At 39.9% G+C, this 16,456-nt stretch overlaps 1 protein-coding gene across 10 annotated transcripts in view; it reads left to right on the forward strand.

Moving 5' to 3' along the window:
- Nucleotides 1-16,456, forward strand: part of ptprk (protein tyrosine phosphatase receptor type K) — a 161,086-nt gene that overhangs the window by 120,413 nt on the left and 24,217 nt on the right. For 6 of the 10 annotated variants that reach the window (XM_050057564.1, XM_050057571.1, XM_050057565.1 and 3 more), the window contains 3 exons: nt 5,045-5,180; nt 10,726-10,755; nt 14,175-14,335. In XM_050057564.1, the coding sequence (XP_049913521.1) occupies nt 5,045-5,180; nt 10,726-10,755; nt 14,175-14,335 (327 nt within the window). The remainder of the gene's footprint in view (nt 1-5,044; nt 5,181-10,725; nt 10,756-14,174; nt 14,336-16,456) is intronic. The other 4 variants (XM_050057568.1, XM_050057569.1, XM_050057573.1 and 1 more) reach the window with 1 other exon arrangement.

Consider the following 16,456-nt stretch of genomic DNA (forward strand, 5'->3'; position numbering starts at 1 on the left):
ACCTGGATTTCCACTGGCTTCACTAGACCAACCTAAAATGTGGCCCTTGTCCCCGAGAGGCTTTATCCTTGTCAGAGAATAGCCGGAGTTTCACAAATTTTTCCAGTTTCAAGAAGCTTGTCCTGTGATAAAAGCAATCCTTAAAGAATAAAAGTGATTATATTCTATAGTTTTCTTATTGTCAACAAATCCCACAAAAGGACCAAAGCCAATAAATAAGTATTTAAGTATATACTAAGTATTGCATGTGCAGCCAAAGCCTTCTACATCTTACTCATCTGTGCTGTGTTGCTTTGTTGTTGACCACAAACTATTAAAATGCATTGCTGTGCCGACACTGTTGCACTGGGTGACAGGTTGCTTCATTACCGTTAAAGTAGGCATTGTAGTTTATTTTGAGTTGACCCCACATGCTCTGTTCTGCTGCCGTAAATACCCTCTAGAGCACTACATGTGTATTGATCCACAGCTGAAAATAGTCCCCAACAAATGCGCTTTTTAGTCCTGTTTGAGTAACGTTTGGTAAAAACCACAGTTTGCTGCTGTTTTAGATTTTTTTTGGCCTTTTATAAAAATTAAACTGAATATTTTTATGTGTGTTTTTAAAGGTTTACTGTACATATTAGGGTTTAGGGCTGAGTACCACAGAACTGATTATTGATTTTGGTCTTTTCATGGAATTTGCGTACAATAAAAAAATTATAGAATAATGCCAAACTTATCCTTTCAAAGCAACATTTTGGCCAACACATCACTACTAATGCTTCAGCTATCAGTCTGAGTCCTGTGTTTTTTGTTACATAATGACAGCGGCAGAAACATTTTAGAACAAAATAATATGTTCAGCTCCAAATACTGAGGGAGATAAAGAGAGAGATTATGTTTATCTTGTTGATATTTAGCATTAGAAGTGGATTATTGTTTGATAGATGTATTGCATTATGTTGAGTTTTGTGCATATGCCTTTGTGTTGGATTATTTGGATTATCATAATGCATGATAATGTTCTTACGTAGCAGTACGAACTATTCCAGCGTCGTGGGATCAGATCGCTAAGCTTAGGAGCATGAAAACAGATGCTGGCTCTCTTTCTGTTGACTTTCTCTGCATGATCAACATGGTTGAATCTGCACTACAGCGTGCACTCTGTCTGAGACATCAATTGTGAATTATATTCCAAACAGACCAAATCAGGGAGTTCAGACAATTCTCTGAAGTCATCAGGAGCAGAAATGAGTTTGAGTACAAGTAATATACTGTGACATTGGTGCAGAAACATCGGACAGCTACAGTCAAATTGCATTTCAAAAGCATTTCCCTAGGAGAGCATGACGCCAAGGATAACCTGAATACACTGAGAAGACAATGCAAGGCACACAGTCAGTTGAGCATTTCTTTATTTGTGTATACGTAGTCATTTTCTGGTGTGTTTGCAGCTGGGAGTAGGAGGAGTGAGTGTGCAGAGAGTTCACTGGTTCAGCACATTACCATCAGATGATACAGCAAACTGAATGAAAAGCTGTAATCTGTGTACAAAGAGTGTTTTTTTTTTCTTTAATTGACCCAGAAGATGGTGCGAGCCAGGGATAAACAGTCAGCCTCCACTGCTGCTCTTTTACTGTGTCTTTATGGCATTTTATCTTTACAGTGTACAAGAAACTGTAACACTTTTAGATTTAACTCTGCTGGATAGATTTTAACCATACTAGTGTCATAGCCCTGGGGACAGTTGGTCAACCACTTTAGGCCAGGCTAAAATATCTCAATTACTAGATGAATAGCCATGAAATTTTGTACGGTTATCCGTGTTTCCCAAAAAGAGGGAATTCGAATTACTTTGGTCATCCCCTGACTTTTCATTAAGCACCACCAGCAGGTCAAAGTTTTAACTTCTCCTGTGAAATATCATCCACTCAGTGGATTGGCACAAAATTTTGTTCGAACATTTTCGTTCCCCCTTTGAGGATGACTTGTAATGACTTTGGTGATTACTGTACTTTTCAATATGCCAAACTAAAATGGTCAAGACATATTTTATTGCCCATGCTACCAAACTAAATAGTATGGTAGTAGGGGGAGTAAAAGATTTAGTATGTCTTAATCACAGACTGTACATAAAGATGGATAAAGCGTGTCCACTTCTCCCACTGCACAAAGATGACGCCAAAATATCCTGGATTTGGCTCCTGCCATCTTGCGCTGGTAACCATTTGGAGTCAGGGTCTGGACATTGGCGATTTCCGTGGTAACAAGTTTCTACTGTCCAACCTGTCACGAGCAGTACCACTGATTGCAAGCACACGGATTGGCACACAGCTGTCAATCATGTCAAACCCCCCTTTTTTTTATAACATTAAATAACTATTTTAAACTAATTTTATTGGAAAAATGAATGAAAGGTAGATGGTAAGAACTGCCTAAAATGACAGAAATCATTTTTGGGGGAAAAACTTTTGACATGTACTTCTGAGTTTTAGTCTGGCCTGTGTCCCATCCACCAACATGAAGGGAGGGGGGTTTATGACCTGTACTGCAGCCAGCCACCAGGGGGCCATTGACACATTTTGGCTTCAGTTTTGGGGAGCCATCATGCTGTCCAACTTATACTGTACAGTCTATGTTCCCAATATGCAGTATGTCAAATGCAGTAAGCCAAAAGTACCAGGATGTCTCACATCCTGTCTCATTTTGCAGCATGCAAGCTAGCACGCTTTTCTGGCTATTCTGACCCACAACCAAGGTCGTCACATCGATTGAACAGCAGTCAGATGAACTATAAGTAATCAGTCAATTCATCAATCACAAACAATCTACAATGTATGCAGCTATGACTTAAAAGTCAAAACTACATACTGCATTGCAAAGTAACAGCAGCAGAGCAGGTTGATCAACGTCTCTGGCGAGCTCTGCATTTTGTTGTATCTCTTAAGGAAACGTAAGGTAACATTAAGTGATAACAACAGGATCTGCTGTGTTCCAAATCTCATACTTTTTATTTTTACATCAAATTTTGCGCTACAGACTGCGACAAATAAAAGCAAGAGGGCCAAAGTTGGAGGCAACTCTATGAAGTAGTATGTCGTAATTGTACACATACTCAGTGCAACAGTGCGCACTTTGTTGGTGCAGCTGCAGTACATACTGAAAGTCAAAAAGAAAAGTATGTGATTTGGAGTGCAGCCATGGTAAACATTATCGCGGCTCATTTGTCATCTATCATCTGTCTGAGAGTCTTGTTCCTTTGTATTGTTGCTAAAAAGTATACCTGCTTTATGCCCAGATGTCCGTAAAACACATGAACTCTAAAATGTGCAGATATGAACTGTTCAGTAGAGGCGGCTGAAGCAACCTCTTTTGTTCATCGTTACATCGCAGTCTCACATTAATGGAGAATTAACTGTTGATCTCAGTATTTGAGTCTGTGAGCCAAATAAGCTCCTCAAACACAACTTTTAGCTATATTTGGCTCATGAATGACAGTTACCATGGCATTTGTGTTGGCAGTTGTCTGACTCTGCTTTACAAGGAATATTTAGAGTCTTGATATTTACCTGATCTTTAGCGGAGGAACGATTAAACCTTCCTGTTTAAATGGCTCATCAGGATTTGTTTCCTTATCACACACACCACTTTCCTGATGTGAGGGCATTTTGTAGAGACATCTTGAGAGAACACAAACATAATTCCTGAGGCTGTTGGGTGGCATACTTTTCCAGCCCTGGGTGACACAGGGTTGCGTAAATACTCAAGATAGTGCCAAAAATCTATTATTTGTATAACAGGCTTATAGTCAGGCAGGAGAGCAACATTTCAGAAATGTGGAGGTCTACGCAGTTGGGTTTTACTTGACTCGTTCGCTTCCCCAAAAGACAGAGTTTGGGTGGTTAGAAACATCACCTTGTTACTTTTTCTTTGCCCAATATAATACAGCTCTTCACACACTATGGGAAAACCCAGGCAATAAAGCTTTTGAAGATAATTTAAACTGTTAATGTTGATTTTCACTTTTAGGAGCGTTTTGACCTGACAAAAAACAATTTAGTGTCATACAGAAGATGCATTGAAAACTGGACGAAAAGTACAAAAATAATGCACTAGAAAAAGTGGCAGTTTTATACACATCCTCAAATGGCTATAGCACCTTTCAAGAAGGTTAGAAAGAGGAGAAGACACAGCGCCATACTGCATCATATCATTGCCACACAACACATGCGCATTAAAATCTGGTCGGTATTTAATGAAGGTTCAATAGCTGGAGCACTAGAACATTGGGATGATTGATTTGTTTCACTGAAGCGTCCACAGTCAGCCAGAACTCATTGTTTTCCCAATTTGCAGACATTTTTAGCCACTGTTCTTATTTTTTGAGTTAGCTGCTAACTGCTATCAGCTGCTTTTTAAATCTCCTGGTTGTGGATCACACACACAATACATCTTCAAAGCGTTACACCCACCCTGTCAGCCGTCCTGCCAGGTGTCCCTTTTATACAGCTGAGCCATTACTACCTCCACTGCCAGCTTAAAAGGCGAGACAACTTTGTCTCCCTATTCCATGATTGTACCTTTTATATAAAAAGGCGAGGCGGCATAACAGCATTTGATTCACACCTTGAAGAGGCAGTTTAAAAGGGGCTAGTTTGAGAGACTTTTTTTTTTTCAACTTATGCTGTCCAGGAAACATTAAATCTCTAAGTGTTTACTCAAAAAAAATTTAAAAGCTACTTATCATGTCCTTCATATTGGATTTTTACTCTTCTGCAGCATTTCAAGATGTTTTCATTTTCTCAGGGAACCAATATTTTAAAGTCCTGCTGAGATGTCCCTTTAATGTCATTCAACAGCTTTCCACTGAAGCGTGTTCTTTTAATGGTGCTTTTCACTTTGCATCTTATAAATACACCAGTGTTTCATGAATGGGGATGAAACATGACCTTTTGTTCACTCCTAATACTGCACAAGAATCAATAATTGCTGTCGTATTGTGGTAGTTTGAGCTGATATTATGTTAGATCCACAGTGTTGATGTTGTTTTATTATGTTTTAGGTGCTACAGAGGAGCCAGAAGTCATCCCTGACCCCGCTAAACAGACAGACCGCGTGGTGAAGATCGCTGGGATCAGTGCTGGTGTTCTTGTCTTTATACTGCTGGTGCTGGTAGCCATCCTATTGGTCAAGAAGAGGTGAGTGACAGCTACTAACCACGCCTGCTACAACAGCTTTAATGAGGCGTAACAGGAAGAGTTTGAGTACTACGTGAACAACAGTACTACACCAACACACATGCAGATGCAAGAACACACAGACACAAATGTGCACCTTAACTCATTATCTTGTTGTGTGTTGGTCCAGTATTTGCTGTAGCAACACCATCCTCCATCCATCCACCATAAATGTTGATCTCCCTTCAGAACCAGCTCGATCACCTCCTGAAGTTTGCTCTGTTTTGAGGGCATTAAATAGCCGAAGGCTTGTTTTCCTGAAGTCCAGTGTGAAAATATGGTGTTTCCAAAATTAGAAACTCCTGCCTCACAGTTGTGTGATTTAGTGCAGGAGAGATCTGAGGGTTGTGATGTTTTTTTTTTCTTTTACAGTACAGCTGTTGAATCAAAATAGGCAAAAAAAAACAACCAAAAACAGAACAGCCGACTCACTGAGAGTAAAGAAGAGAAACAGTGAAAGAGATTCAGAAGAGAGCAGAAGAACATCTCAGGAGTAGAATTAGAAAAATCCAACACACTTGGATTATATAACCACATCAGGGACACAGTATTTAGTAAAAAAAACCTAGAATGTGGTATTGTAGAGGTAAAGGGGACAGAGATGAAGGTCCATTGTGTGTAGACAAGGTGATTTGGCAGAGCTGATTCAGGAAAAAGCATGATGTTGGAAAGTAGGGAGTGAGGAGAATATGAGAGTGAGGGGTGGTTGACTGAAGTTAGGGTTAGAGGTGTCGACATACATTTTTTAAAGCCACTGGAGCACACACACATTGCCCTGAACACTTTATTTTTTTTAGGTTCATGCTTGAAGGAATTCACAGGCAACATTTTTTTTTATGTAGTGTGATGTGATGTAAGAGGTTAAGCACTTAAAGAGGTTTGTGCACATTTGATTTAGACAGACAGACTTGTTTAGACGAAAAAAGAAGAAAAGAAAAAAGTTGTGAACATATAGAGGTGGAAAGACTCCTGCTGTAAACCTCGTCCTTCCCGAGTCTCAGTTGGTCCTGGTGTCACTGTAACGTTTGGCCTGTGATGTGTTAGTCTGGTGCAGGGCTCCACCATGTGGTGGCTACACACAGCTACAACATGAGAGTGCAGCTGCAGCTGAATCATACAGGTCTTTTTTGCAGTAGATCAAACTGTTTTTGGACATAGTGGCAGGATAACACTCATATATTTCTGTGACATTTAGAAAGGAAGTGCCCTCATGATGTGGTCATATTTCTGTGATAGGTTAGTGTGACTACTGTATGCCTGTGATGCATCAGAAGTTGTTTACTTTTAGGTGCTCTACACGAAACAGTCTGTTCGGGGGGTTTTAACAGCAGCATGATTCATGTTCATCATCGAGCTATGACTCACAGCAAGGCAGTTCACAGTGGCTTATCTAAATTGTGTAATATTATCCCGTCAGAAAGTCTATGAAGCTGTCAGGGTCCGACACATGCCACGTTTTTACGCCCTAAAATCCAATCCAATCCATTGTTGGCAATGCAAGCGCGTAAAAGGCGCTCTCAGAAACAAGAACGATGCCTTCACATCATTCCCAAGCGCCTCTTTTTGAGGGTGCAGGTCCCTGAGATGAACAAATTTAACTGTTGGAATGAAGCAACTCGCGTCACAAGTCATTAGATGAGGAACAATCAGGTCGATCTCTTCGCTTTCTTCTGTAAATATCAGTCTGTGGTAACTATGGAGACGAGGTTGATCATTTAAGTGTAGGGCTAACCAGAGCTTTACGTCAGTCCCACAGATAACACAACACATGAGGAAGATCAGCTCTGTATTACGAATTTCTGTTGTGTAGGCTATGATTCAGTGCTGAGTGCAGTCATTTTTGCTCAGCAAGTTCAGGCAACCTGCTGCCACACTCTTGAAAGCTGGCGCAGAGTATACACAAGAGTAGCACCCAGCGCCCGTGCTTGCATTTTTCAGGCAGCTAAAGACGCGTCATGTGTCCCGGCCCTTAGAAGAGTCACCATGATGCTTTGAACGAAAAACACCCCACCACCTTAAGCCTAGACTTTTTAAATTTTGCATACACCCTGCTCTCTGTTCATCAAATCTTACCTCAACAACTGTGAGGTTACATTAGATTAAATTATGATTTTGTACTTTTCAGGGCATGCGTGTGCATACGTGTGCATGCGCCTTTCTGATTTGTGTACATGAGAATATGTGTGTAATAATTAACTGTAACTAAAGACGCCGTTCTTCCTCTGACCTTTCAATTAAAATCTGGTGTGCAGGGAACCTGAGTGGCTCATTATAAAGAGAATAATTATGAACTTAATTTGCATATCTGGTACACATACATTCATGTCAGGCGCCTCGTGTCACATCTTTTTTGTTATAATAAAAAGCCTCAACATAAATAGCTCATTGACCATCATGTATCTCAAACACGCTACAAGAAATGTTAGATTAATTACCCTCAACTTGTAATCATCAGCCGACTCTTTCAGGAGATACTCTGAAGTATTGCATCTTGCCAGAGGCTTTAGGGAGCATCCAGGAAAACAGTCTCTCAATTACAACCAATCATGATCTCGCTCGGCAAATCAAAAACAATTCGAGACATTAAATTACAGTCAGTGATGAACTCTCGTCACTGGAGAACTCGCAGCCCTTGACCTCCATATTTTTATTCTAATTCTCTTAATGAATTCATGTGATCCAGCAGTCGTGCTGCTGATTCAGTGTCAAAGTGTAATTGTAAATTATATCCAAAGGACATGAGATTAAAGAAGATGGTAGAAATATTCTGTTTATTGCAGAAGCTGCTACTGTTTCATGATACCAAACAGCATTGGAAATATATTCACCATCGTCCAAAAACAAGACAGTGTTTGAGTCACAGTTTGCACTCAGTGGCCTGATTACTGTTACATGTTTTACTGAACATTTTCTGTCCCTCTGGAGGATTTCAGGCCTTTTTGATAAAACAAAATTGGTCCAAACTCAAAGCAAATGCATTTTTGGTCGGTAATTGTTGTTTAGTGCTCTGTAATTTCCTGCACAGCTGGGAAGAGCTGAAGTCTGTGTCTGTTGTTTTGAACTTTAACCAGCTCAAGCTGCATTTTATGCTCTTGGGCCAGAGGAAACTCCAAATTAACGTTGGTACTAAAACAATAAGGACTGCCACAGGGTTGCGATATATTTTAAGTCACTAACAAGTGAAAATGAATGGTATTTTTGGAAACAATATATTTTCAATTATTATATTTCCAGGTTTACACATTGTGTTGTGTTTTTACTTTTTTTTAGTTACATTTTTTGTTTGATTTATGAGAACATATGAGACTGTGCAGCAACCAACATTGATCAACTAATGACAGCAGTTTCTGGGTGAGAAAACTGATTAGCATATCTCAGCATGGGATGGAAAGCTGCCTCAAAGCTACTGAAAGTCCTAAAGTTTGGTTTCTATCATAATGTATATTTATGTTGAGCATACACTGTATATAAAGATTGACAACGTGTCTCCCCTTCTACTCACTATACAAAACTGAAGCCATATTGTGCTGAGGATATCATTTGGAGTCATGCACTGGGTCTGGTACCCACTGATACCCGCAGGTAACCCACACAAAAGGTGATGTGGGGGTGGTATTTTGCCTTCACTTTATTTCTGGGTGAATAATGAACATACAGGTCAGATCCCGGGTGTGGGATTATAAATGTTTAAAAATAAAATGAGAATAATACTAATCAAATTTAATGTTTTAACCTTTAACTGCTGACTTTATTAGTTGGCTCTGTCTTCTGTGTTAGCTGCAACATAAGAGCCTCTTCAATCAGGCTTGTTACTAACAGGCATGTTTACTGTGGCGATGTGCTGCTCAATATTATGAAAATAAGCAAAAAATATTAATTTAAATTGTATATATCTTTGTTTTAAAATATATCATCTTACCTTTCGGAATATGTCCCAAAATGATCACTTAAAAGGTGCTGCCTAACCGAATTATTTGAACAGTGCATGGTTTCTTCAGAATTTGCAGTTTCAGGTTGAGCAGTAGATCTTGTGTGGGCAGGTCAGGTCAAGTTGCGGAATTAATTGGCCGCATGTCAGTGAAGATTCTCAGTCATCTAGGTCATGGTAATCGCAAGTGCTATATCGTAGGCAACTGGACTTGCTTGAATTTCTTGAAGACTTTTCTGTTCTGAACTGTGGAAGCCTTGAAGACGTCTTCAACAGCTGTCTCAAGCAAATCCAGTTGCCTACAATATAGCACTTATAATTAATGGATTGGTCATATGTGCAGGTGGGCGGGTGCAGTTATGCATGTCGCGATGCTGGTTTGAGAATGGGTCTTTAAATTCCAACCCGTATAGGACTTTGATTTGGAGCCAGAGTCTGCCCAGTAGTGACTGGGAAGTGTAAGTGAAGTTCCCACCCATACACCCGTTGGACCCAATGGCCAGCAGTGCCATTGATTGTGAGCACACTGATTGACACACACAGCTGTCAATCATGACATCACAACCCCTTTAAAATTAGTAAATTACATTGAAAATGATCAAAACAAACAAACAAAAAAATGCTTGAACACACAACAGCGTAATGACAACTATGTAAAATGACTGAAACCGTCTCTGGGAAAAATTTATTTGTGTGATTTTTTTTATTTGCATGTCCCACTGGAGGGGGTATGGTTTATGATCTGTACTGCAGCCAGCCAGCAGGGGGCAATGGAGATGTTTTGGCCTCACTTTTAGGGAGCTGTCATGTCGTCCATCTTTATGTACAGTCGCTGGTGCTGACCTATGAAAACAGATCTGACATTTTTACACTGATGTCTAACTAAACTGTGACAGCTGACCGAGCAGAAGTGGAAAATGATCTGTGATTTTATGTCACCCTCATGAGTGTGAAGTTCTGTCGACAGCATTTAGTGGTTTTCCATGAAGGTTTCTGGGGAGATCAATCTTCATTGTCATCGAACCTTTACAACTTTGAACAATACTGCATCTTTAAAATGGTGGGACATGATGACATCGCAATGACATCATGCTTGCTTTACAGGAAGCGAGCTGCGTGGTGTTACAGATCGGATAGCGTTGTATATGAGTTCTGACAAATTGTTTACTTTCTGTAGGAGTAAGTTAAAGGTGATTGGCTGATTTGGGCTAAAAATAAATTTCTAATCAAGGCCGTCCAGTTACACTATTGCACGATTACTTTAAATATGACACCTTCAGAAGTAAAGAAGAGACAGACTGCATGGTAATAGTTTAATATAGATAGTGGTTGTTATTTCAGTTTTATAAGTCTCAGCTTGTTTTATAGTATTTATGTAGCTTTAAACTTGAGTTTTTGAAGACACAGGGCCCGTAGTTACCATAGCAACCCCTTGCATGACCCTCAAGTTGTAGCAATCAAAAGGTGTTTTCTTCTGTTTCTGTTGTTGCTGGTTGGGACAGGACAGTATTGTCCTAATTTGCATATTCATGACCCTTGTGTCTCATTCTTTGCTTTCTGATTGGCTCACAACCCCAGGAGGACCTACTATTCATACTCTTATTACCTGTAAGTAAACAAACCAATCAACAATCAGCTCACCCAGCTGCTGTTACCTTATTGGGCGAATTCTTAGTGGCTAGTTGTTGTTATTTTTAAAGATGCAGTATACTTTTTTCAAGACAAAACACATTTTCAGCTCTGACCAACCAGCCAAAGCCATCCTCATTGACGCCTTGCCAGGGTGGGGGTCAGCTCACTTTCATGTCAGTCAGGTATTTTCCTTATTTTCAACCATTCGTGCAAACATTTTTGTAAAACGCTTAGACACTGAAAATGTTGATTGTATTTCTGTCTTATAAAAGAACTTAATTAATAAATAAATAAATAAATGCTGAATCACTAACAAATTAAATGTTAAAGGGACTGAACTGACAGTGAATTGACCTCAGCCCTGGTGTCCTCTACATGCTCCAAAGTTGCTCTGAAGCAGACTTATGAAGGCCAGAGTGGGCCGTAAACCAGAACCAAGCAGGCCAAAGTGGGACGACACAGGCCTAAGCGTGTTATTTGAAAAAAGAATGCTGCACTTGTGACTTGTAGCTCTTTGTGTGCATGTAGTCATGTGATCATCCATCCGCCCATCAAGTCACAGGTATCATGGTAACTCTGCTACACTTGCTCAGTGTCTCTTCTCTGGTTTCCCGTCCTGAGACCGTCAGCTTCCTGTGCGGAGCACACGGCTCTGTTTCAGTAGTTGTTGGTGGGTTTTTCTCGTGTGTTGTGGGTACTTGCTTTTCTACTGTCTTTTTGTCTCTCTGGCTGTGACCAAAATGGACCCCTAATCGCCTCATGTGCACTATTTAGCAGTAACACAAACAGATTACTGAATAAATATGGAAATATATTCATCCCCAGCTTGTGTCTGCATGACCCGGGCAAACAAATGAAGCAGGACAAGTTAGCATTAATAAATAAAAGGTTTTATCATATTTGCTGAAACTGTCACTAAATCCTGACAGTAGAACGTGCCCCTAAAGTCATTTACAATAATCTACTGCACCTGAATGACAATAACCAATCAGAGCCAGGAGGAGTCTATAGTGCAGTTTAAATCACTGCTCGTACACAATAACGCACACCGCAAAGATAGGTACGCAGAAAAAGACCCGTGGGGCTGAAAGCTTGGTTTTCGTCATCGGTTTTCTTCTGTTTATTTGTCTTTGGCATGTACGTTGCTGTTGGCAAAGGGTGGATGGGCAGTTTTGTCATTATTGGTGGTTGTTTCTCAGCCATCGTGTTTTTGCAAAACTCCTCCTGAAGCCGTGCGCTGAAGATACAGAGCTTGACTGAGTGGGAGTATGCTCAGACAAGCACAGCACATGCAGTGATTGACACTGTGGTATAGAGACTCTTCCTGACTCTGAATTTACTTATCTACCAGGGTATAGTGACAGTTCTAGCAAAAGATGATAAGAAGTTATTCTGATAAAAGTTACCTACTGAACCTACCTTTAATCGTGCAGCTTACCCATGAAGTAAAGTTATGAAGAAAGAGGCAGAAAAATGGAATTGTTCAAAACTTTCCTCTGAAGTTGGAGTGAAACGACAGAACAATTGAGCATCTACTCAAATACATTTACAAGGAACAACATCTACTGTCTACAATTTTCAGACCACTTAACCCTTTGTAACCCCTCTTCACATTTTTAAATTCATCTCAACAGGAGAAGACCTTGTTGCCATGTTTTTAGTTTTGTTATTCATTATTGAGATATTTAAAGAGTGTCTTGGCATAAACGTAGAGCTTCAGTGATCAGGTATGTTCAGTAGACATTACAGTACTTTTACTAACACATGTTGCTCTCAAAATTAATTTAATTTTACAATTCAGACCTTAAAAATGAATAAAATTGCAGCAGAGATTCACTCTAGTTCTGGTCACACCTACCCTCCTCTCTTTCTCTCTGTTTCTGCCTCTCTTACATACGGTACAAGTACGCAGCATAATGGTGGTTTATAATTCATGTATCGCTTTCTCCTGTTTTCATGTTTTTTGTTGGACAAACTGTAATACACTCACAAACACCCACATGAACAGCTACACCTGCTCAGCAGTTAAATCAATGTTCCTGAGTGTGTGAGTGTGTGTGGTCTTAGAGGTGGAGTTGGTGTATTTGGGGGTGAAGAGGTAAACGATAAAACAAAGCATGCTTTCCGTCAGAGCCGTACGTTGTGTCAGTTATGCAACAATCAAACATTTATTTCTTCATCAAACCTTTGAGAGAGTTTTTCTTACATTTATGTTGGAGCTCAAAGTGCTCGACAAGTGACTCAATTAAAGCAGGTCACGTAAAAACATAATAAATGTTTGCTCATCTGTACAGATGTTGTCCTAACTGATGCACATCTATGGCTCTGGGTACAAAATGTTCCTGCATGCGCTGTCATGCTCGAAGTATAAAGCCCTCTGCAGTTATTTTTCCTGGGATTTTATGGATTGCACACACCGAAAGAGAGTTAAACCTGAAAATGATACCTTGATGTTTACATTTTAAACTTAATTTTTGTCACCAGGCATCAGCTTTCATGATGAAGAAAGGTTTCTATTGCTTGCATTAGAATTGCCCAATATAAGAAAAGCCTGTGAGGAAAATAGGAGATTAAAATTAAACATCAGGTATCTCTTAAGAAATCTTTCCCAGAGAGACGGTGTACCATTCTCTCATAATTCTGGACTGACTATTTAAGATGTGACCTGGAGTCGTACTACTCATATGATGATAACTGTGGTACTTTGGTTGGTAAATGGTTTCCCTGAGCTTCTGTAGATCATAAGACATTCCTTTACTGTTGTTTTAATGGGATTTTTCTTTGCTGTCGGATGAAAACCAAATATTTAATGCTTCAAAGAATTTTCTTTTTGTGTTTTTTCTTTTTGTTTCGCCGACCCTCTGATAATGCAGAAATATATAGTTTCAGGCAACTAAAAATATAGTTGAGATAAAACTTATTCGAAGGCTTTCATCTGACAGCTCATCTATGGTACAGAGGTTGATAACAGGTGTTCCCTTTGCTACTTGTAAGCCATAGGTCATTTCCCCTGGTCTGTATTAGAAGCTGTTTTCCCTCTGCTCCTATAGCCGAGCCTGTTACATGCTGCCATTTACAGACAAGCCTTTCCTCTTCCTCCCTTGCCTGTTCTCTCCTCTCTTCTTCCTCTCTTCTCTCTTCTCCTCCCCTTTCTTCTTTTCTCCTTTTCTCCTCCTGATTGGATCTAAACTCTGCATCTTGATTCAGCAGCCTGCAGCCCACAGCCGTGCTCTTATTACCAAAAAACACGTGTTACCACTTATACTTCATAACAAAATATGACTGTGCTTTATAATTAGAGACTATTCTTTACGAGGCGGTGGTCTGCAGGCTGGCTGATGTTTGTGTGTTTGTTGTTAAGATGCCTGACTGTGTGCGTCTCTGCCCCCTGACAGGAAACTGGCTAAAAAACGTAAAGACGCCATCGGAACGACACGGCAGGAAATGACTCACATGGTGAATGCCATGGATCGCAGCTATGCCGACCAGAGCACTCTGCATGGAGAGGATCCCATGGCTGTGACATTCATGGACTCTCACAACTACAACAACAGATGTAGGTTCACAAACAAGACTATTGTTACTATAATTTGTATCCATAAGCCGTAGTATTAACCATGGACGATCTTCAAAACACAAATCTCTGTCAATAAGTGCACTTGAAATCTAATATTTAGTTCTATCCTTTTCTATTCTAATACTTCTACGTATTTTCATCTTTCCTCTTATGTCACTAAGATTTAAGTTTTGCAAATGCTAGATTGAAGTTTATTCTTACTCGGCGTATTCTCATGGAGCAGTTTGTATGATATCCTGCATGCAGTTCAAATGATGTCCTACGAATTAGCACCCCACGAATGACGTTACACCCTTAACATACAGTTATATAATTAACATAAAGTCACTGTGGTCAGGTTTCGGAAAAGACACATGGTGAGAACGTACCTTAAAATGACTCAGAGACCACTCAAAGTTCACACGGTTCTGAACACACGACTCCAGGGGAAAGTCCAGGTTTTTGTGACCCATAAGTACAAGTACGGATATGTACGAATTTGGTTGCACTACCTTTCGTAGGAAAACATATGGACAGTTTTTTAAGAACAGCTTACGGCCAGGTTACAGTTGTTATTACAGAGTTATCATCACAATTGATTAATCTCTCAGGGGTTTTTTGGGGAAGGGGGTGTAATCATTTGATCTCCTAAATTGGTCTCCATATCACTAGTTGGGTTTCCTTCCACAAATTTTAATTTTTTGCAAAAGAAAAATTGTCCGAAAAAACAGTGAATCTATGTACTTTTCCATCCATTACTGTTATGTAAATATTGGGAGTTGTGGTGGTAATTCTCTCGTTAGGTGCCACTGCAGAAGAGGGTACAACTTGATGATGTAATTGAAAGAGCGCCAGTCAAACCTCAAACAAGTCAATAGATGTGTACAGTATTGGAGAACACATTGGACATTGGAAATACAGAGTTTGAACAACTAGCTACCTGCTCGTGGAAGAGTTTTGTTAACAGCCCTGTGTGCATACATAAGCTTGTTGCCTTGTCCAGAGACAACAAAGACAGTTTATAGTGGCTGATGCAATGACGGCAGCATCATCATGACTGTATGTTATCATTTATTTGCTGAATCTGCTTCCATGGTTGCATTTACCTTTTATAGATACACACACTTTACACCAACTTTTCCACCCTTACTAGTTTCTAGTGGAAGTCCTGTCTCATAATTGTTTCAGCTGTAGAAAAACAACTCAAGAGTCGACTCGGCCTGATCAGTTTTCCTGTTAGATAGTATGGAAACAAAGAGGATTGACAGTGCAGACCAGTGTACATGTTTATGTTTGATGTGTGAACACAAGAACTGCTGATAAATAATTTCTGTCCCAAGTTCAATAATTCATGGCTCAACCAGACCACGTTGATCAAAGCAAAAACTGTGGGATGGTTTTGCCAAGATAGATGATCCTTAAGATGATTCACTCATGTTTAAGTCATGACTGGAGAATGTGTAGTCCGTCAGAGACATACACAGATCCTCTTTGAATTTTCCGGATGCTCACTGCTCACTATTAGGTTCTTTTTTGAGTAACACTGACATTGAGAACATTTGCTCACCGTGTTTCCTCCCACAGTGCCCAACGATCCTCTGGTTCCAACTGCCGTGCTAGGTGAGACTTCTAGCATGGTCGGATATGTCACATTCACCACCAGATCCCTTTAGTCATCACCCATCTTCATCTTAAAGTCCCTGTGTTTGTAGCCCCGTCTTGTACGTCCCTTAGGTCCCAACTTTGTGTCCAGATGACCAGTTGAAACATCAGACATGGTCAGAGTTTCCATTACATCCTGCATCCTGTGTTTTGTACTTTGAGCTCTGTTGCGTATATTTTTGTGGGTGGATAGTGCGGCTTGTTTGAAGTTTCAGTTCCACATTGTTGTTTCTTATCTACATTTCAGAAGTGCTAAATGTTTAACAAACGTCTCTGGTATTACCACTGATAGGCAGTTCTGCAGGCAGTGAACTGAAATGAACAAGACACGCAACAGAAATACAAAATAGATGTTTGGATTTGGTTCAAAGGCAATCTCAGGGTGTGTAATGGTTTAGAATATATGAGATTGGCAAAACTGTGTGTTCATCTTTTATCTTTTTTTTTCGCCACCTCGTG

This window comes from Epinephelus moara, chromosome 12 (genome assembly GCF_006386435.1).
Source record: "Epinephelus moara isolate mb chromosome 12, YSFRI_EMoa_1.0, whole genome shotgun sequence".
NCBI classification, from domain to species: domain Eukaryota; kingdom Metazoa; phylum Chordata; class Actinopteri; order Perciformes; family Serranidae; genus Epinephelus; species Epinephelus moara.